We start from the raw sequence: 22,132 nt of genomic DNA on the forward strand, positions 1-22,132 counted from the left end.
CACAGTCTTCAGCAGATGGTATGACTGCATGCGTATGGAGCCTGAGGGCCAGCAGGTCTGAGTGGCCCCCCACAGAAGTTTTTGATTTATGGCTATTCTCCGTGATGCTAACACTCCACTTGCTTCCCTTTATTCGGTGATTCCTCCAGCTGTGTCACTGCTGCCGAATCTGAGGATTTTTTTCCGAAGGAGAGGTTAGAGGTGACAGGCTGGAGCGTCTGCGTGGTTTCCAGGAGCTTTGCTCAATTGAGGAGCTGATGGACAGTGACTTGTATGTGTCTGCGAGACTATGGGTGCCTGTAGGTGTGTGTGTGTCTGAATGATGATTCCTGTAGAGTGAATGAGGCATCCTTGTGTCCTACAAAAATGTGAGGTTCGGTTCCTGTCACCTGAACTGCACGCACGCACCCACACACACACATGCACACACACACACACACACACATCATAATTGTCAGGGTCAGGAGGGTACAATAGCAGCAAAGGAATAGAAACAGGTGCATTGGTCAAGTCTGCACAACAGTGCTATTTCTCTCTGTCTGTATCAAGCTCGTACCGTGTCATTCTTTCTGATTCCTCTTTTCCACTCTGTCCCCTTCCTACTGTCTCACTTTGTCTTCCTTTGCCTCTCCAAATGTCACATTTTTGCTTAAACCAGCCATGTGACTTGCTGTCCTCCCTTTGCATTTCTGCCTGTATTCTGGCTACTAAAAATGCAATTGGACAAGCTGAGATGGATAAGGAATTGGAAATGGTGGTCTAGCATTTTTTTTAAACCAATTTTTCTCATTCATCTTTTTCTTCACATGTGCAAAAATGGTGTTTATACCAATTTTATGACCTCATTTATCAAAATGAACACATTACGATAAGAAAATCATGATATGGCAAGTTTCATGTGAGGATGAGGAATTTCTCTGAGTTGACATGGAGTTGACATCATTACAAACAAGGTAGAGAAGACATTTTCTATTATTATTATTGAACCAAAATCTCAAGAAGAATGAAGATGGAGAGGAATGAAATGGTACTGTCTCAGCTTGATTTCCTGTGTTGCAGCATGGGTTTGCACTGACAGGAAATGTATATGCAATCTGAGAGCAGCTGTGGACTTCTGCAGATCATATTTTCATGTAATAATTAGATAAATCCTGAAATGGGTTTAGAAATTAACGTACATGCTTTTTCCCCCACCTTACACACATTTGATAAATGAGGGCAATTAACACAAATATATATTAGAGCATTAGAAATACTAGACAATATCTATTAGTCACCAACTGACCAGATGATATTTTGGTTGCATTCCTGCTCTTTAGATACAGGATAATCAGTTGTTTATGACCTAGAGCATGTGCTTAGAACTAGAACATATCATGATCTGGGCTTGCTGTTGCAACCATGTGACAGGGCTGAGAGAGAGTTCAGAGGTCTAGATATAGGAAAAGATCATAGGTCTTCTCAAATATGTTAATAAAATGTGTATGTAAGCCAATGCTTGTCTGTATATGTGTGTGTGTGTGTGTGTTTGATATTCTGCTGCCTGCACCAGTGGCAGGAGAAACAGTGTGTGTTTTCTGAAGTGAATGCGTATGTAACTGCATTTATCTGTTATTGCACATAGAAAGCTGTTAAAAGAGTATCTGAACATTTGCCTTGAATCAGAATTGAAGTTTTCAGCCCAATGATGTGATTTAATGTTAAGAATTTAAAATTGAGACAGACACAGATATTTCAGTGCTTGTGTCATGGATGTTGTAATATGCCTCTGTGCTTCTGTATCAGAAAGCCCAAACTCCACAGAGGATAGATAGATAGATTTGGAATTTTCCTCTATAGTAGGAAGAGAGTAGGCAGGGGGAGTAAAAGGATGGAGCAGAGCTTTGACTTGATAACCGCTGGAGGCTGCCACCATTTTGACGTAATTCGCCGTGTTGGCAGATTTAGAGATTACACGCCAATCTGCAGCTTTTGGTGTCAGTTTTCCTCGCAACATCATTTCTAGCTATAAGCCCTCATCTCTGAAGTATAGAGTGGGGGGTCTTCATTTTAGCCTGTATCTCATAATAGAGTTGGATCTCTCATGCCAGAAGCTCAGGCATCTGAGGTTCTGCAGTTCAGGCTGGAAATCCAGGGTTTACTAAAGTGCTTAAAATGTTGAGAAGTGGGCAGGATTACACTAGGAAATAGAAAGAGAGAGAGACCCACAGAGTCCCTGTTAGATGAGGAGGAAGAAAAACAGGAAGTTGGAATGCTTTGGTAAAGAGCGTTGTTGTTTGCACATTAACGGTAAGGGATTTGTTTTGTGTTCTTATCAGTGGAGATGGTTTCCAGTCTTTGGATCTCTTAGAGTTGTTTGGAGAGGTTTATTTTGGTCAGAATGTCATTGGGGTGAGGTCTGTAATTGCTCTAGGGGCTCCATTGGAGAGCGAGGAAGCTGTGTATGCTTATGATCAAATTCAACCAATCTGCGTGTCCCCTACACCAGCATGGCCTCGAGCTTGTGAAAAGTGCCGGTTTGTAGATCTCTCATTAATCAGTTTTCCAAGATCAATCTGTGGTCTTCTTTTATGCACATTTATTTCCATCAATGGCTCACAATGGACCTTAGATCAGACATTGTAGCTGTACGGTCATCAGTGCAGCACTATGGTCAACAGTGAAGTCAACCTTGTATTTCTATCCTGTCTGCTCCCTCCCCTTTATATATCCTGCTGTTGTTCACTCATTAACATTATCCATCTGAAAGGAAGAGAAAGAAAACAGGTCCAGTCTTACAATTCTACTGCTTCCATCTCATTATCGCAAATCTGAGCACATTGTTTCTCACATGACTTCTTAACTGTCATCATTAGGAGGGAAGTGTGAAAACTAGCTTAGATTGGAATGTTTGCTCTCATATCTAACATCTGCTTTAAAAAATCACACACATTCTTTTCCGGTTAATTAATATTTAATGAATTTATTAATTCATTTATTTTTACGAAGAGTGGCAGGTTTTCTTCATCAGTATCAGCATCTGCATGGCATTTCCTTCACTTATTGTATTAGTATACTTGGATGACCTAGGTTTTTTAGGGAATTTCCATGTTTTATGACTATGAAATTCCTCTGTGTGTCTTTTTTTCCCCATGTTTAGTAGGCTCCTGTGTGTCTGTGAGAGTTTGGATATATGCACTGGTCTGCACTGATTACATTTAATACTACCAATGGCCTGAAAGCCCACACATTATGATACTCGTATATAGTGGATTGCCCCTGGCTCCAATATACACATATATAATGCAATTATTACACAAAATGATGCACTCATAGATTCATGTATGATAAAAAAGAGCATTTCACACCTGATACACAGGGTTTTGGAATCTTAACTGGATTCCTAATCAGAGTTCTCTTCCTCTGCTTCCCAATTTATCCCTTCTCTTTCTCTATTTTCCTCATTCTGGTTCTTTGTTTCTGTCTCTGGGGAGACATGTGGAAGACTAGTAGCGATTTGTAACAATGTTACTGTGGAACAAATGGGTTCATTTAATCAACTCTCTCTGGGATCTTCTCCATATTTCATTTGTGACTTCATTAACAGTGTAGGATTCTGCTTTCCTGCTTGATTCTGGTTTTGCATCAATTAGTCACAGGGATTGATCAAGAATGAGAGAAAAAAAAGAATGAGAGAAAGAGAGTGTTCCTAAAATGTAGTACCTGGTGGTATCAGTCAATTACATGTCTGTATAAGGTGGAATGTTGAACAGTTCCAGAATATTGATTTTCTTTCTTGTCTTTCTTGTCCATCTGTCTATCAATCCACCCATCCTCACAACATTACAGGTAAGGAAGAGTCGGTGGCCACCTTTAAGGGAAACGAGTTCTTCTGCTACGATTTGTCCATGACCCCAATCCAGAGCAGCACAGATGAGATCACGCTGTCCTTCCGCACACTGCAGCGCAACGGCCTCATGCTCCACACTGGCAAGTCTGCCGACTACGTCAACCTGTCCCTGAAGAGCGGAGCCGTCTGGCTTGTCATCAACCTGGGCTCTGGGGCCTTTGAGGCCCTGGTGGAACCAGTCAATGGCAAGTTCAATGACAACGCCTGGCATGATGTCCGTGTCACCCGAAACCTGCGTCAGGTAGGGATCTGGTCTCCTCAGGGTGGGGTTTTGCCCTGTTCACTCTCTTATCTGGGTACTTCCATTTCTATTTTTATCGTACCTTTCTCTATATTTTTTCTTTCCGCACATCTCCTGTTTGGTTGATTAATTTTACTTGTTGGAATTAAAAGTGTTGAAAGATTAACAATTTTTGTGTTTCATTCTAAAGCAACCACAGACCCATGCCAGTTTCTCAGAGTTTCTCTGTTGGGCTGATACCTGAGCCAGGGAACATTTATTACATTACATTTGATGAATTATATTTGAACATTTGTCAAGCCAAACTGTTTTGACACAGTGTGTAGTTAATTTTGATTTAAAAAGCAATAAATTTGATGTAATAAAAGTGAAGCTTTGGGTTTCCTGTGAGGATTTAGCTGATCACTTGGGAGACCTTAATCATTGGCTGCAGTGTGCAGACTTGCCAGCTCAGAGCATTCAACAAGCACACACACACACACACACACACACACACACACACATACACACAAATTGAATGGAAGAGGCAGGGGCTCCATACCGGTTCATCACTTGGCAGGCACAGATAGTGGTAGTGAAATACAATCAATTTCACTTACGAACTAAAAACCCCTTGCTTTCTCACTGCAATGTTTTGGTTTGTATAATTGGAATGAATGGTTAGTCAGGCCCAATAATAGCCATTGTAATAGGCTACTATGGTGAAATGTGAATAAATATAAATATAAAAATAAGTGGAAAGTAAAACGAACCCCTTTTGTTCAAATTGCATTCATTTTTCTGGTATAAAAGAAAGAAGCAAGGGGAAAAATGTGTCTTCCAACAACAGAACCTTTGAGAAGCTAAAGAAAAGAAAATAGCACACCATGCTCAATCCCAGCACAGCATAAAAGAAAGTGTTGGCTGTTGAATCTTCCTTTGAAGACTCAGCAGTTTACACAGCATCTTGGGTGCACTGTTCAGAGGCAACTAGGTTTTAATACATAACCACTGTCAGCATCAGCCAATCCCCCTCACTGGGAAGGGGGGGTGTTCCTGCCCAGGCTGGCCTGCACCAGCCTGCTAAGGTGGGCACAGGCACTGAATAACTTTAAATGTAAGTATGAATGAAGACAGAGGCTGATCGGTCTCTCTCTCTTTACACACCTGCTCATGGTGATAAGACGTGCATCTCTGTTAGATTTGTAGCCTCTACTTAACCTTGATCATCGACTCAGCTGAAGTATTCAAATCAATGTGGTAAATGTCATGGTTTTCACTGGTGTGCATTAATGCTAGATCATTCATGCATCATATATAGTTTTCAGCCTCTCTGATAGAATGTGTGGCATATTCAGTCTGTAAAACTTAATCTAAGATTCAATAGAGGTTTATTGTCAATACAACATGAATTAGCCTTTCACACAACCCCCCCCATAGTGCAATCATAAATAAAAGGAAAAAATATATGTATATACACACTAAACTATAATAACTCAAACTAAAATGTAAATGCTGTACAGACTATCCAAGAAAATTATAAAACTTTCTCTACCAGTAAAGCTTTCTGAGAGGGTGGAAATGCCTCTACTGCATCCAATTCACACACTTTCCTCCACACTACTCCCCTCTTCCAGACCTCGTTGAATAGATAAAAAAAGGAACAAGAAACAAGATGAATGCCGCATCTGTCCAGTAGGCTGATGCAATATAGCAGCATATGTGGCATCTAAGAGAGAACACATAGACCCTGTACAAAATAGCGAGAAAGAGAGAGAGATAATGATGATAAATGTTACTTTTCTCCCCACTAACTCTCTGTGTAGATAGGTGCAGGGATCTGGTTTGAACTGGCTTGACTGGTTTGCACATAAGAAAACAATGGTGGAGAGGAGTAGTGTTGTTCTGGATGTATTAGAGTACATTCATTTCCACAGGACAAACGAGCTGAGAGAGAGATCCGATTCATCTCCAGTTGGTCGGGGTGTTGCTAAGATGCATAGTAAGGTCCCTCTAAAATCTGAGCTGAGAAGATGGGTTTGTTATAATCTGGCTCAGCCTGTTTTATACAGTCAATATACAGTGAAAAGACCTTTTATTTTCACTGGTACTCCATAAAATTAAAAATTATTTACTATTATTATTACCAGTCCTTTGGTTCCAAACTAACAACTTGTTTTAGAACAGTGTTTCTTAAAGCTTTCACAGTGAATACCAACTCTGGAAATATTTTACTCTTGAAATACTGCCATTATGACCAACATTTTCAAAAAAATTGTTACCCAGAGAGTAACAGAGAGTAAGTTGGGGGAGAGAGACCCCAATAAACATATCTGTGGAAGAATGCAGAATCCACATGACACCTTCATAAGTCTGAAGGAATTCATGCTGCGGGTCAGCACTTGTTTGGCGGCATCTACACATTCTTAAGTATATATACACAAAAGTTAAATCCTAAGGCTGTGTAGATGCCATCAACACATTTGCACAAATAAACACTACACTCTAGGGGTCAGGGACATTTGCCACTGGCCTGTGTTTGTTCATCAGAGTGAAACTGGATTAATGAGTTTAGGAAATCTAATTTGCTTCCTTGGCAATAAAAAGCCCGCAATGTAGGCACATAGACTTGCATACTCACACCACCCTCAACATATACAGAGCAGGGGGACCACTTTTAAAGTTTGAAACACATGTATATATTATCTTTCATCTTGCTTTCAGAAGTTTCTCCATTGTGCTACATCACTCTGGATACTGCTTGCTTCATTTATGCAGTCATTCAAATTAATTTACCTGGATTTACCTTTACTAATCAGTGTTACATCAAACTGTGTGACATGCAGTTTATATTGTGATATGCTAACTTATCTACATTCTGTCTTATGGAAAGTCCAAAAAAAAGCTAGACAGTCCACCCTATACAGTTATCACTTATTATAACCACATACATTAATATACTCTACTCTATTTAGTGCAGTTTAATAGTAGTAGTTAATAGTAGTTTAAAATAATTAATACACTGTCCTGGCTCTGACATTAATTCATGACATTAATTTTGACATCAAGGTGATGAACATGGACATATGTACTTGACTTTAAGGCTGAATCAAGACATAAAATTTATAAAATATTCTATATGATTTGTAACAAAATGAAAACAAATAAAAAAATTGCAATGACTCTCAGTTAAAGCAAGATAACTTCTTCAGGATTGTAATGAAGTAACCTCCACCCCTGGGCATCAGACTCACAGTACTGTTTGAATTGAGTGGGCTGTAATAGGTTTGGATGTCTATAACCATTAAATATGATTGCATAGGCAGTGTAGAAAGTGAGTTTTAGCAGAGCTGTACTAGGTGAATGACTGGTGTTAGCAAACTGGGGAGACACCTAACGTGTAGCGTTCAGATGGAGGACACTGCAGGTGTGTGCTTCTGTGATAGAAAGAGGGACAGATAGAGAGAGAGAGTAGTCGGTGCCCTTGGCATCGACTGGTCACACCTCTAACCTTACTGAATGTTTATTCTTAATCAATACATAGACACACCATCACATAAATACCATTAATGCATGCATACTCACAGATTTGTGTTCAATTAGAAATGCAGCATGTTTTTTTGAAATTGCGCAAAAGCATTAATGTGCATACTTTCCTCTATGCATCCATTCTATGTACTGAGACATTGCTGTGGATCTTCACATACTGCGACACATAATAACACACACACAGACTTTGTTGGATTTTAAACAGCCATGGCTGCTTCCTGCTCCATACTCTGAGAATAGATCTGTGAGAACACACACACACATGCACAGACGATGAGGAAGACATCGACGTATGCAGTCTGCAATGACATTGCAGACTGAAAGAATGTGTGGAAAGAGGGAAGAATAGAGATGGAGGGAGAATTCACAGCAAAAGCAAAATGGCTGAAACAGCAGAGAACTGACAGTAAAGGAGATGTATAGAGAAAAAGCTTTTATATTTAACACTTTTGACCCGTGTGCATTGCTTTTTTTTTTTTTCCTGCCACATTTTCAAATTTTGTGACCAAATAAATACATACATTTTTTTGTGACTTAACGGTAAGAAAGAAACTGAAGGAAATTTATGCCAAGATCCTGTAATCCTTGAAAGATAAATAAATATAAAGAAATCTGCATTCTGCCTTTGTCCTAAAGATTCAGCTAGAGGCACAGCTCCACACTGTGGTGGTTGCTAGAACTGCTGCCACTGATGTGGGAACAGTGTTCCATTCCCAGCGGTGTCTGTTTGACAGAGAGACAACGTCTGAAAGCATGACCTCTGATCAGTGAGTGCCCCTCTCTCTCGGATACAAAAGCATTCAGCTTGCCTATCTCTGCCATGATGGCATGATTATTAAAAGCCAACATGCTCCCATGTAGAATCTTCTGGGAATGGTAGTGTTTGGCTTCTAACCTTACAGTCAGGTCAAGTGAGAATTCATCTGTGTGTGTGAGCTGTCTGACTGAAATAATGCTGGCATGTCATGATGTCCTTCCCAGTGGTCTTAAGCAAAGTGCAATATGATCACTAGGGACCAATGACAGCCCGTTGGTCTTTGGGTAATAGACTAAGATATTAGAGTAAAATGTCAGGAAAGCGTCTGCCTGACATCCATATGCAATCAGTCTGTTAGAAAGAGTAAACAGAAACATTTCCCTTTTTCACTAATCCTGTTCCTAATCCTCCTGACAGCAGTGTGTTGTTTAGGGGGTACAGAATTGTGCCCCACTTGTACAGATGTTGTTATGGAGATAAGTATATGTTTTGTCTTAGTTTAAAATGTTATACACCTAATAAAGAAGGACATATTCTCATTTGCATTTACATTAAGCTTCTACCATTTATATATGTGTATAGGGTTATATATATGTATTTGTACTGAGGAAGTTGGAGCAGAGTGGAGATGTAATATTTATAGTGCATTTGCAGTATTTAATGTGATTGGTTTTACTATGGGTCACTGTATACTAATACACACACATGGTCACGTCTGTGGGCTGAATGGGGAAATGATCATGGGAAAACCAACAAAATAGGCACGAGGGCCAGAAAGGAACAGAAAACAACTAAAATGAACTCGAAGGCGTGTGACTGTTAGGAAAAAAGTCTTTCCACGTCAATGCAGTTGCCATGTCTGGTGGCAGCCTACTGCATATAACAGGTCCTTCTGGCTCATGCTCCATTGAAATGAGCTGGGAGCCACCAGGACCTGCTAATCAGGCAGATGATTGCTTGCTGTGAGCACGCTATGGCCTCTGGACATAACACACAAAAACACACAGAATTTTGAAACTGAAAAATAATGAACAATTCAGAACTATACAAAAAGGATTTTTTAAGCCTTGAAAGTTGGTGCAACCAATTCCTACATGTGTCCCAAATTTTGTCAATTACTTAAAATACTCTTTGTCTCCATAAATGTAGTGACGGAACACTGTAAACTATGTAGTCTGTAAACTCTGTAGTCTTTAAACACCCTGTGGTTCAAGCAACAGACACATAATAGAAACATATCGTATTCTAGTAACAGAGTTTTAAAAAGAAGAAAAAAGTGAACCTGTAAAACTTTTTAAATGCAATGCAGTCACTTAACTTCTGTGCTTGTGCACCTATGACGTTTTTACAGCATTGATGCATTTCACTTTCTTGTGGAAACAACAAAACAAAGTTTGTTTATATTTTGAAACCACTATATGATCACTATTTTATTCTAATCAGGCTGCAACTGTCTTATTATTTGAGTGTATTACACAATTCATGGGGCAGGAAATGGAACAATTATTCTGATTTAAGATTTAAGTGTAAGTGGTGGTGGCTCTGACGGTGCAAGATCAAAGTCAAGATTCAAACTCACAACTTTAGAGGAGCAAGACCACATTTAGCGGATTTGGGATGAACTGGACAGAAACATGAAGTATAGAAAAATGTCAATAGTTTAGAATACATGTTGGTTTAGAAATGGGTTCTATGAATTCTATCTTTAACTGTTTGCATTGAAAACGGCTGAAAAAAATTAATAATTTGCATGTAAAATTTGTAATGTATGTATAGTAGTACTGTAATTGTCACGACTACGGACTTACGAGGGAAGGAAGCGCAGAGGTCTGACATGCTGGGAAGGGGGTTTTATTATTAAATAAACAATACACAAATAAACAATGGCGCGGTGGCCAAAAACGGGAAATAAAAGGGAAATAACACAAACTAACCCGTAGGCGTGTGGCGATTGCCAGAACTCAAAACACATAACACTAAACAAGGTCAAGTTCGTGCATGGAGTTCACAAAAATGCCAGCGACCCCGAACGGGCGGAAACTTCCGGCATTTATGGGGCGTCAGGATTAAAGTCAGGTGTGGAGGCCAGCTGCAGGCAATCCTGACAGAGCCCCCCCTCCAAGGGCTACGTCCTCGGAGCCCCAACAGTACCATCAGTGGAGGCGGCGGGGTGGACGGCGGCAACCACAGGGCTCCTGCCCTGCTGTATCCTCCCCTTGGAGGACCCGGTCCCTCGGGCTGGCTCCCCGGCGTGGTCAGGCGTGGCGGCCCCGGTCCCTCGGGCTGGCTCCCCGGCGTGGTCAGGCGTGGCGGCCCCGGTCCCTCGGGCTGGCTCCCCGGCGTGGTCAGGCGTGGCGGCCCCGGTGCCTCGGGCTGGCTCCCCGGCGTGGTCAGGCGTGGCGGCCCCGGTGCCTCGGGCTGGCTCCCCGGCGTGGTCCCGCTTGGCGGCCCCGGACCCTCGGCCTGGCTCCCCGGCGTGGTCCCGCTTGGCGGCCCCAGACTCTCGTACCTGCACACAATAATCAGGGCCGATCCATCTGGGTACGTGTGGGTCCTGTCTCCACACGTCCCCTCTGACACTTCTTGTGTCACCCCCTGCACCGCGCAGGGAGATTGACCCAGAGCCTCCGGCGACTGTTCCAGGCACCCCAGGCTGGTGCCTTCTGGGACTATGCAGCCCCTCTCGCTGCACGGCCCTGGTGCCAAGGGGGGGGCATTGCCAGACCATCCGGCTAGCCCCTTCTGCGTCCGTTGGGACAAGCAGGCCCTCTTCCTGCCTGTCCCAGCTGGGTCCTCATGCCTACCTGGGGGCTCTATGGCGCTCCACCCCTCTGGAGGCAGACGCAGGCCCATGCCTGGCCCGCCCTCCTCACTGGCTACCGGAGGACCCAGCTCCATCGCTTCCCCACCTCCCCTCCCCTCAGGAGGAGTCCCCAACCCGAACTGCACCCCCCCAAAAAATTCTTTGGGGGAGCACCCCCCCCGGCTGGACTTAGGGGTACCTTGGGGCTTGTCCACCTCGCCTTGGACCAGCACATTCGGGTCAGGAACCTCCTCCCTGGGGTTCGGCTCCGCGGCTGGGTCGCCATCTGGTGGACACAAAGAGGGGAAGTGGGGGCGACATACGGACACATATGCCACGCACACACACATAGACAGAGACAGACAGAAGAGAGGGTCGTCTGGTTCCCTCTCTGAGCTCTCCAGGACCTCCTCAGGGGGCACAGCCAGAATCTCGGGAGGCGCGACCTTCTCGTCGCCCGCCAGTGCTTGGTCTTCTTGCCCCGGATCCTGACTGGCGCTGGATGTGGTGGAGGGGCAGAGTTCGATCCCTGGCTCAGGCTCTGGCCGATCAAACTCCGCCCTCAGTCTCTGCTGGAAGTCCCGAAAACTCCTGTCGGTCTCTCCCTGCTGCCAGGCAGCGTCGCTGGAGATGGTGGTGGGCGTGTGGCGTGGGGGGTGGTGGACGTCTTCTCCAGCATGCGGGGGCGCTGGTGATGCGCTGCCGTTCAGCTGGGGAACGTCCGAGCAGAGGGAAGGCGGGTCGGCGACTGGAACTGGGAGGGCATCTTCCCTGTGAGGCAGTTCCGACAGTGCAGTTGCTGGTTGGCGACCTCCTGTCGCCCTGTTCCACCAGCTTACGCCCGCATCGCTGTCCTCCTCCTCACTGTTGTCGCACCTCTGGGACTGACGTGGGTTTCCACGGACCTCGCAACGGACGGGCACGATGGGCGGAGCCATCCCGGCACCGACTGCCCAATCGGCGTCATCCTCGTGTTGGTCCGTGTCGACCTCATACCCTCGGAAGTCACGTGGATCTTCACGGATGTCGCGACAATCTCGGACGCGCGCGCTGGGTGGAGCCATCCCGGCCCCGAATGCCCAACGAAAATCCACGTCATTGTCGCTTTCGTCATCCGTGTCCTCCCACCTGTGACTCCGAGGGTCGTCCACCCTGCGGACATCCTGGACCCAGGGTGCGATCAACTCCCAGGGACAGTACTCTGGCCATTCGGGCTGGAGGCTGTCCATCCCCTCGCTGGAGGGACGCCGCCGTTGTTGTCGCTTCTCACCCCCCTGGAAGTGACGTGGGTCCCCACGGACCTTGCGACGATCGCAGACTGGCGCGATGGGCGGAGCCAAACTCTCGTCTCCCGTGCTCTCGTCGTCGTCCGTGTCGTCCCAGTCCACGGGGAGACTTGCCAGCAGAGCGCAGAGTTCTTGGCTCGACATGGCGAAGATCGTGGGGGTCGCATCTTCTGCGCTCGCTGCCCACGTCACTTCCTCGCTGCTGCCGACGCCAACGTCCTCGCTCCGCCCACTCACCCGCCGACGTTGTCGCTTCCGGGTTTCGCGGAGTTTCCCGGGGGTGACGTCATCACGCGGCGCCGCGTACCACGGCTTCTCGGGGAGAAAACGCTCCACCAGAACGGGCGGCGCGTCTCTCCCCTGGCGTCCGCGTTCGCCGCGCCGGGCTGAGTCCTTCGCGGCGTTTCTTCTCCTCTGCTTTTTACCTCTGCGCTTTTGGGGGGGTCGCTGGCATTCTGTCACGACTACGGACTTACGAGGGAAGGAAGCGCAGAGGTCTGACATGCTGGGAAGGGGGTTTTATTATTAAATAAACAATACACAAATAAACAATGGCGCGGTGGCCAAAAACGGGAAATAAAAGGGAAATAACACAAACTAACCCGTAGGCGTGTGGCGATTGCCAGAACTCAAAACACATAACACTAAACAAGGTCAAGTTCGTGCATGGAGTTCACGAAAATGCCAGCGACCCCGAACGGGCGGAAACTTCCGGCATTTATGGGGCGTCAGGATTAAAGTCAGGTGTGGAGGCCAGCTGCAGGCAATCCTGACAGTAATAGTACAAGAAGTAATCTGTAGACATTAATCAAATGTATGGGGGACACAATACAAGATTACTACATTACTTTTCCAGTGCCCACTCACTGGCTAGTCATGACTGCATTGTGGGTCTTACAATGCAGTTGATCTCCTATAACAGTCTGGCATCTCACATAGACAAATGCAAAGTCAGAGCTGTCAGTTCTCTTGGGGGTCTGATATGGCGGGATGCCACCGCTCTTGCACGGCTCACAGCAGACTTCAGGGGAAATGGTGATTGGATAATAAAGCTCCCATCAGGCCAAGCACATGCTGTTCCCAGCAGTGTGTTTCACTGGATGGATTCATAACAGCTTCTAATAGACTAAGCCAGGAATCCTGCAGTGGTGTAACATTCGAAACGCCCACAAGTCATCAAGCCTCTCATCGCGCTCTCGGCGAGGTAGCAACCCGCACAGAAATGCTCGTATAAGAATCCTGTGCTCTTTAGATTATGTAGGGTGCTAGAGCACAGATGTTCTGAGACACAGAGAGAGATTGAACCAATTGTTTCTTCTGGGTCTTCTCTTGTTTGAATCTCTTCAGAGCTATCTGATCAGATAAACTGAATGAGAAATTAAGGTTGATTTATTTTAAGATAATGATGCACACTGCTCCGTGTTTTTTTTTTTCTTACACATGTACAGCAGTTGTGTTTTATTAAGGGTAGAACAGAATGTGCCCCCCACTTGTGTTGAAGTAATTATGGAGACAAGCATCTGTTTTGGTTTTAGTTTAAAATGGCATACACCTAATAAAGCAGGACATATTTGAGTTTGCTCATTTCAGTTTTTATTAAGCTTCCGACATTTATATATGTCGGACAAATATATGATTTATTCTGAGCTAGATGAAGCAGAGTGTAGATGTAATATTAATGGTATTTACAGTGCATTTACTGTGTTTGTGTTTTTACAAGTCATTGCTAATTTCAGTAAATCCTGGATTTTGCATCTTTGAATTGATACCTGGAAGTATGTGTGTGCGTGTGTGTGTGTGTCAGTACCTCTGAGAGAATGTGCATGCTATATGCATGTGTATATGCTTAACCATACTGCGTTTGCCTCATTTAGTCAGATTCAGAGCAGCCCCCTGAATGTCAATGAGTATAAATGTATTTCAACATTCAGCTTTTCAGTAGCCATGCCAATATCTTTAAAATTCTGATGTGTGGACAAACGCCAGAGCTTTGAGCATTGTCCTTTATCCATTTCCTAGGTCTACATAGGACTGTGAGATTGCATCCATAAAGGGACTTTAAAGAGAGGTGTTTTGATTGATAATCATTATGATTTTTTTTTAACTGTTTGGGTATTGAGTACAGTTGTGGACACACAACTGTGAGAAATGTAAGCAAGGGTAGATGTTGACTTGACTAGACTAGTGTCATTGAGTAGGTGTAGAAGATTGCATGGGATTTGCATGAATAATATCTCTATCCATTTACCGTGTGAGAGGTGGAAATGATACAAAGTTATTTGGATATGTGTGTATATGTGTCGTGTGCATATACTGTCCACACTGCAGTAAAGTATGAATTTTGGTGTCTGTGTTCTATTCTAGTATGAAACACTTTAATGTACAGATGATACAGTCAATGAGGAAAAGCTTCTGGTGCTACTCAAAAATGTATAATAGGATGCTACATGTGTCATGAATCAAGTACACTCCGACACAATGTATACTAAGTAGTGAGGTTTGTGTTGCACCTCTGTTGTAGTGAATGAATGAAGGATTTATTTTATCTCTCTTACTCTTTCTCGGTCAGACTGCATAATTGGACCTGTGCATTTTAGCTCAGGGATTAATTGTCGGATCAGACAGATTTGTCTCGCTCTTTAGTGCGACTTTCATTTCATGGTTTAAACATCATGAAACTCAACTGCAGTAAATTAGTTTAGATGCTTCAACATCTACCTCATCTAACATCTAGGTAGTAGGGTAGTGGGTAACACACTCGTCTATGAACCAGAAGACTACAGAGTCACAGGTTCAAACCCCACTTTCTACCATTTTGTCCCTGAGCACTTAACCATAAATTGCTCCAGTGGGACTGTCCCTGTGACTACTCTGGATTAGAGTGTCTGATAAATGCCATAAATGTAAATTTAACAACAGGACAAAGGATGTGTTGCCTTGTGTATCTGTTTGTGTTAAAGAAGATGTATGCTTTTCATATGCTGCACATCTGACAATTTTTGTAGTTTCTTAGTTTGTTCCCTTGTGCACTTTGAAATATGAAAAGAATATCAAAACATCCATTCTGTGTGTGAAACTAAGAGTCACAGAGTGGTTTTCCACAAACCAAAATATCACAGGAATCAGTGGTAAAATCTTGAATACCCTTTACACCACAACTATGTCTATGTCCATCTTTTTTTCTAAAGTAAATGGAATTCAAAGCAGCTGCCCAATCAAATATCCCTAGCCAGCCTTATGTTCTTGCATCTTCTTCCATACTAGCAATTTGTCACCTAGCAACAGCGCTACATTGTTTTAGAGCTGCTGCTGTTGGAATGAGAGGGAATGTTTACTGATCTGTTCTTTTTTTCTGTTGTCTAGTTCACAAAACATGTCTATGCAATTGCAAGGTTATTAGTGCGTTAGGGCAGGGATCGTTTTTTCTTATGTTCCCATGTGCTGTGTGACCTGTGGTTAGGTGCATTGGTGCTGGGAGCCCCCTATAAATGAATGCATGGCAGAATAATTAATCATGACTCTCAGTGACTGCCAGTATGCATGCATATGTATGTGTGTGTTTATTGTGCTGTGTTATTTGTTTTTGACGGTCTTTGTCTCGCTGGGATTGTTTTTCCATGTTTCCACGGTTGACACCTAGTAGCCTGGAGACGTGTCTAGTGGAGTAATGAATAGTGTAGGTCGGCAAGGCTGCAATGTGGGAAGAGTGAGGCAGTGAAGCATTGTCACCCTGCTGGATAAATCCTTCAGTGGAGTAACTTATGTGTTTGTTGGGAGTGTCTTTTTTTGTCTATGGCTGTCTAACTGTGCTTCTGAGTGTATATGTATATGTGTGTATGTGTGTTATTTTCCTGTGATTGCGTGCTAATATGTGTGCTGCTATGTGTTGTTTTCACGGCCGGTGCAGGGCAGGTAGGATGCCAACGCACAACTTGGGAACAAAACAGGGGTTAACTAGACAAGACATGGAACAGTGCAGGAACACATACCGGGTGGCGTGAACAATGCTGACACACACACTAGAAACATTTAAGAATATTTCTACAGGTGATAACAATTAAGGTATTCAGGCACACGAAAAACACAGAAGATTGGGAAAACCTGGCCTGGAATGCCAGGTGAGGTTTGGGCCATGACAGTTGTATATTTTGGTGTATGCATGTATTTGTGAGCAGCTGCATGTGCCAGATGGCTTTTGTCTTGGCTCCTGTCTGGATGAGGGGCGGTGGCTGGCAGTGACAATTTTTCCTCTCGCTTGGTGGGAGCTTGAGAGAGCCATTACAATAAATAAGTACTTTGCCACTAGCACATTCTCTGGACCCAAGACACACGTGTGTTTGTGTGTGCGTGTGTGTATGTGCTTGTGAAAACTTGGAGCCATGTTGGATGCTGGACTGCTGAAGGGACAGTCCGCAGTTGTTTGTGTAAATTTATGTGGATCTGTGCTATTGAGATAGTGTGCATGCTAATTAGTATGCTATATGCTTGCTCCATTTATATGTAATACTGAACCATACTGCAGTCGTCATTACTCAGATTCAGAGCAGCTCCCTGAATGCCAAGGAGTTTAGGATGCATTTCAATATTCTGTTTCACATGACATATGAGTAAACATATTATTACTTTAAATTAAACTAGGCAAATGCTAATCAAATGCTAAATTAAACTAGGCAAATGCTAATCAAAATATTCAAAATAGATGTGTTTGGATCTAGTCTTGAAACATGATTCTTATCGAATACATGGACTGGGCCTGAGAGAGAAGTTAAAGTAGCTCCTAGGTTCGAGACATTTGAGTATTTTGAAGTATTTAGGTTCATTTTTTTCCTCTTTAGCCTCTAACAGCGTATGTGGTGTGCAGTGCCACCCCACCCCTAATTGGAGTGACATTTATATTTTCACCTGGAGCCACTCTGTCAGTTTCGATTACAAGAAGCCATTTGGAATCTGGGGTGTTAGGAGCAGATGTGAGGAAAGGGGAGTGCAATGAAAGCAGAACTAAATACCTGCAAGACTCCTGGAGGCGGCCCTGCTTTCCTTCTCTCTTTTCTTTTCTCCTGTTTAGCACACTTTTTCTTCCACTATTACCCTTCACTATCCAGAACATTCTCTCTATATATAGTCCCATTTTATTAGTCAGCATTTGGGAAAATACTCTCTAAATATGGCAAGTATATGCTACATTATGCCATGAGCTGCCAGTGACAGATGACAGATACATCTCAATTGAGATGTATCTGCTTCAGGACTTTGAGGATCGTCATTGATGGCTTGCTCTGTACAGCATGCAATGTCAGCAGTCTTTAGCACTGGTTTCATTTGCTTCTCCACATTGTTGTTAATCGTGTGCTCTGGTCTGTGTTGAGGAGGTGCTAATGGATTTCTCCCTTTTTTTCTCACGTTCGTAATGCATGCTCCCATCAGACAGGAGATTTGTAATCTCACACACTATTAATGAGGGGTTTTATGTTGCAAAGTATTAAAATTGGCAATTTTTGGTCCCTGGTAAATCAGTTACAGCTAAGCTGGATTAATAAGGTGAGACACAGATCACAACAAATATCAAGGCTTCACTAAGGGCCTAATGCTTCGGCAGCTGTAAATGAAATGTGAATTTAACCTGCCCCTCTGTGCCATCCCTAACAAAAGGCAGTTAGAAGCTGCTCTAACCACTTCTGGTATCAACCCTGTGTAGCCTGTAAGAGTTGTGGATATTCACACACTTCATGCTTCAATTTGATTACAAATCTCAATACCATCTTTCTTTTTGAGTCTTTCAGCAATTTAAATATAAATATAAATTATCTAAACTTTCAAATTCTTGAACGTTTATTAAACTGTAATCGAAAAAAAAAAAAAAAAACTATAATTTGAGCTAAATCCTAGTAACTATTTTTACCTAGAGCTTAATATAAAACCCATATAAAATTATGTTATATGTTTTTTGTGCCATCGCAAATTGACACTCAAATATTTAGTCTGGAATTTAGTTGTGATTGGCAAGTGAGCTCAGACAGACAGAGGAATTGTTTTGTTATGAATTTTATGTTCTCCTGCTATGCCCCAGTTATCAACATTGGAACTGAGTAGATTATCTGGACCTGTAAACCTCTTGTTTGAAGCTCTTGTGCTGTACTCATTCATTTGAATGTGATCACTAATAGAATATTAATTATGTGCAGATCCTGGGCAGTATTTTCTTTTTACATTTACATTCATCAGTGTCTGAGTTGGCAGCTCAGCATAACCTCAATGCAGAACATGTTATTACCTGAGGCATGGGTCTTAGTGTTGTTTTAGCCATATTAAAGTGCTAGAAAACAAATGCAAATGTAACACTGATTTCTCTTTTAGGTACAAGACTTCTGATCAACTGCATTCACTTCTCTCTCTTTCTCAACATTTTAAATCTATTTAAATCTGCATTGTAATTATGATTCACTGTATAAAAAATCTGAACATGTTCTGAACATCTGAACTCTTTTTTTCTTTTTTTTTCCCTCTTTATTTTCTTGCTTTTTCATAATTACAAAACTGGTTCCCATACATGATACTGAATTAAGCAATGTTTGCTCTGTGTGCTCAGGAAATCATGCCATGCAAAGAATCTTCAGCTTGATTGGCCTCCTCACCATAGCCAGCCTCTCTCGCATCAGATCAATAGAACTAGTCAGTCATTATTTATGACTAATACAGTCCAGCTTTTCCTCCAATCCCTTTTCCCATTCAAAATACCCCCCCCCCTCCTTTTCCACCACCCAACACCCTCTTTGTGGAGATGATTTGCTAACTTTGTGTCTTCTTACTAACAGCTTCAGAATCTTCCAGTATATTTTTTATATATTTTTTTTGTGTGTTTTGTTTTCCTTACCTTTGTGTTAAAACAACTAACACTGTCTCATTCACGGAATGTGAGTCATCTGTTGTTTGCTTTATTTAACTTGCGTACTTACTTACTAACAGTTGAGCGTTTTCTTTTTTAACAACCCTTCAATGACTAATTATACTTTTGATATACTTTCTTTATTTCTTTATTTGGATGATTTGCTCTACGATACAAAAAAAAAAAAAAATTTTGGTTGAAGTGTCCTCTATTGAGTTCATGGTTTGTCATTGTTTATTTATTTTTTCTTCCCCTTCCCTGTTTTCTCCTGAAGCACGCAGGCATTGGACACGCTATGGTAAACAAACTGCATTATATGGTAGATATCATTCTAATTGTCTTATACTTTGGTTTGCCCTGGGTTTTTCCTTTACTTCTTTCAGTTCTGTTTGCTTTTACTGACAACACCCTTCGATTCCAAGGTAGCAAAAAAAAATTATCCACATTATTCCTTTTTTGTTTGTTTATTTATTTTTTGGAATCTTCTCCAGCTTTCTAAAGCTTAACCAGAATTTGAACAAGAGGTCTAACAGTTTATTCATTCTTTTTGTATTTTACAAAAATTTTAGTCATTTTTCAATCCGTATGAAGAAATAAAGAATCAATTTTAAATTAGAAAAATCCATTTAATTAGCACAAAATAACATTTTACTTGAAGAGAACGTACACAGCGGACTCCATCTATAGAGTAGCATTTTTTGGTCACAGACGACTCTAGTGGCAGGCAGTAAGAACCAGGTACATAGTCACATAGCAATTCAAACAGCTTTTTCCATGGCTTTTCTAGGACCATAATATTGAGATAACTGGTTCAAATACATTTTCAGAACAGTTCCTTTGAATAAAAGAGATCTGATAGCAAAGTACAAATTACTACACTAAATTACTACACTAGATCCTGACTTGTTTGCAAGTCTCATGGCACCAAGAAGCAGTTAATGAAAAGCATAAGGTAATTTTATATTTCTGTGATGAACAGAAACAGTAATGAAAGTGCAGAAACAAATTGAAATGCTTTGGACATAAAAAATACACACACGCACAACTGTATCCAGTTGATTTCAGCCCATATGTAGATTTGTAGACATGTAAGAATGTGTAGATTAAAATTTTTTTGTGGGTTTTGCCCCCAAAAACATGTACAAACATTTGCCCACATGCCAAAATGTGAAGCTTTCTGTCAAGTTTCTGTAGTTTCTTACTGCCTGTTACCAGACTCCCCTTAAAACATGGGATTCCGCTTCTCAGCATCCCAGCAGCATGTTATGTTGAGACACTTCTTGGAATGTCTCGACTGTGTCTGATTGACTGTCTCCATTAACACTAACACTAACTCTATTTTTACTGGCCTCAAAACCCTGCATGCAGATGTTAATTCCTTACATGCATTTTCAATTATTTACATTTATTATTTAATTGATTACATATCGGGAATATATGTATATGCATATATTTGGATATAAATATACATACATATATTCATTATTTTAATATGCCGCTTTCTCCAACAACCAGATGTACATAGATTAACATACTAAACCAAATAATGACCTCACCTCCAAAATTACCTAACTGAACTTCATACAAAGAGGAAATATAAGAGAGGAAAGGAGTATTCATTGTCCACTTGGATTGAGGAGTGACCAGATAATCTGCTTCTTTTGCATTCAAAAGCTTTCTATTGAACACTTACACCTGAGCATATGTATGGGCTTCTATAAGAACTTAGCTGTATTTACTATACTTAGTATGGGTTTGTGAAAAACTGAAAGCATTAATGTCTGTATACTAGTGAATTGTAATATAAAACTCCTCCATTCGTGGTTGAGAGTGAATGACCCAATTTCCACCTTAGAATTTCCTGATCTCTAAACCCTCTCATTTATTTCTTCTTATCATTTTGTTTTTGCTTTGTTCTTTCCATCTAACTGTGGTGATTATGTGACTGGACCGTTTTTTTTTGCATGTCTTCTGCCTCCTCAGAGGGTTACTCCGGCAGTTTGCCGTGCGTGTGCCTGTTTGCACACGTGTGTTTGGATGTGTTTTCTCTTTTGTTTAGCTTTTTTTTGTGTGTGTGTATCCCTACCACCTTAACCTCATAACATTTTGGCTTTCCATGTGTCTGGTGCAGTGGTGCCCTCTGCAATTTTCTTTTGATGACCCTCCTCCATAGCTTCTTTATCTGGGCATTTTCTTTGATCTCTCTTAGGTCATTTGGTCTGAGAATTTTGTTTTCCTGAGTCTACTGAATCATCAGTCATTTTGCCCATTCTTTTTTAACCACTGATGTGCATGGCTCGTGTCCACCTCATTAGCTTGGGTGTGTCATTTTATTTCTTCCTAACTCAAATAATGCCTTTTGAACAAGATATTCAGGCCAATCTGACCTTGTTCTCAATTCAAAATACAGAGGATTTAGTTGTGTCCTCTTCTACTAAATTCACCAAAAATTATACTAATACTGCTGTTTGAATCAAACCTTTGTTGTAACTGTACTAACAACCATTTTTGTGTCTGACTACCCCTTACTTACTAAAGTACTAACCAATTTCGTTCACCCTCCTACCTAACTGAATTCTAACCCTTAACAAGACAAGCACACTATGCAGCACCTTCCTAATCCCCTCTCCTTTTCATAGTTTAAGACTAGTCTCAAAGCCCCCTTTCCCCCCAAACATGCCCACCCTGCCCCTGAAACGAACATATCCTATTAGAATAGCTTATGTGCAAAGACAGGAAACAACA

The 22,132-nt window shown here is 42.1% G+C and overlaps 1 protein-coding gene across 1 annotated transcript in view; it reads left to right on the forward strand.

Moving 5' to 3' along the window:
• LOC114786953 (neurexin-2-like) overlaps window positions 1-22,132 on the forward strand; it is a 384,882-nt gene that overhangs the window by 234,130 nt on the left and 128,620 nt on the right. Inside the window, exons 6-7 of the mRNA XM_028974592.1 lie at window positions 3,829-4,130; window positions 19,662-19,685. Of these exons, the coding sequence (XP_028830425.1) occupies window positions 3,829-4,130; window positions 19,662-19,685 (326 nt within the window). The remainder of the gene's footprint in view (window positions 1-3,828; window positions 4,131-19,661; window positions 19,686-22,132) is intronic.

Source organism: Denticeps clupeoides, chromosome 1, assembly GCF_900700375.1.
Source record: "Denticeps clupeoides chromosome 1, fDenClu1.1, whole genome shotgun sequence".
NCBI classification, from domain to species: domain Eukaryota; kingdom Metazoa; phylum Chordata; class Actinopteri; order Clupeiformes; family Denticipitidae; genus Denticeps; species Denticeps clupeoides.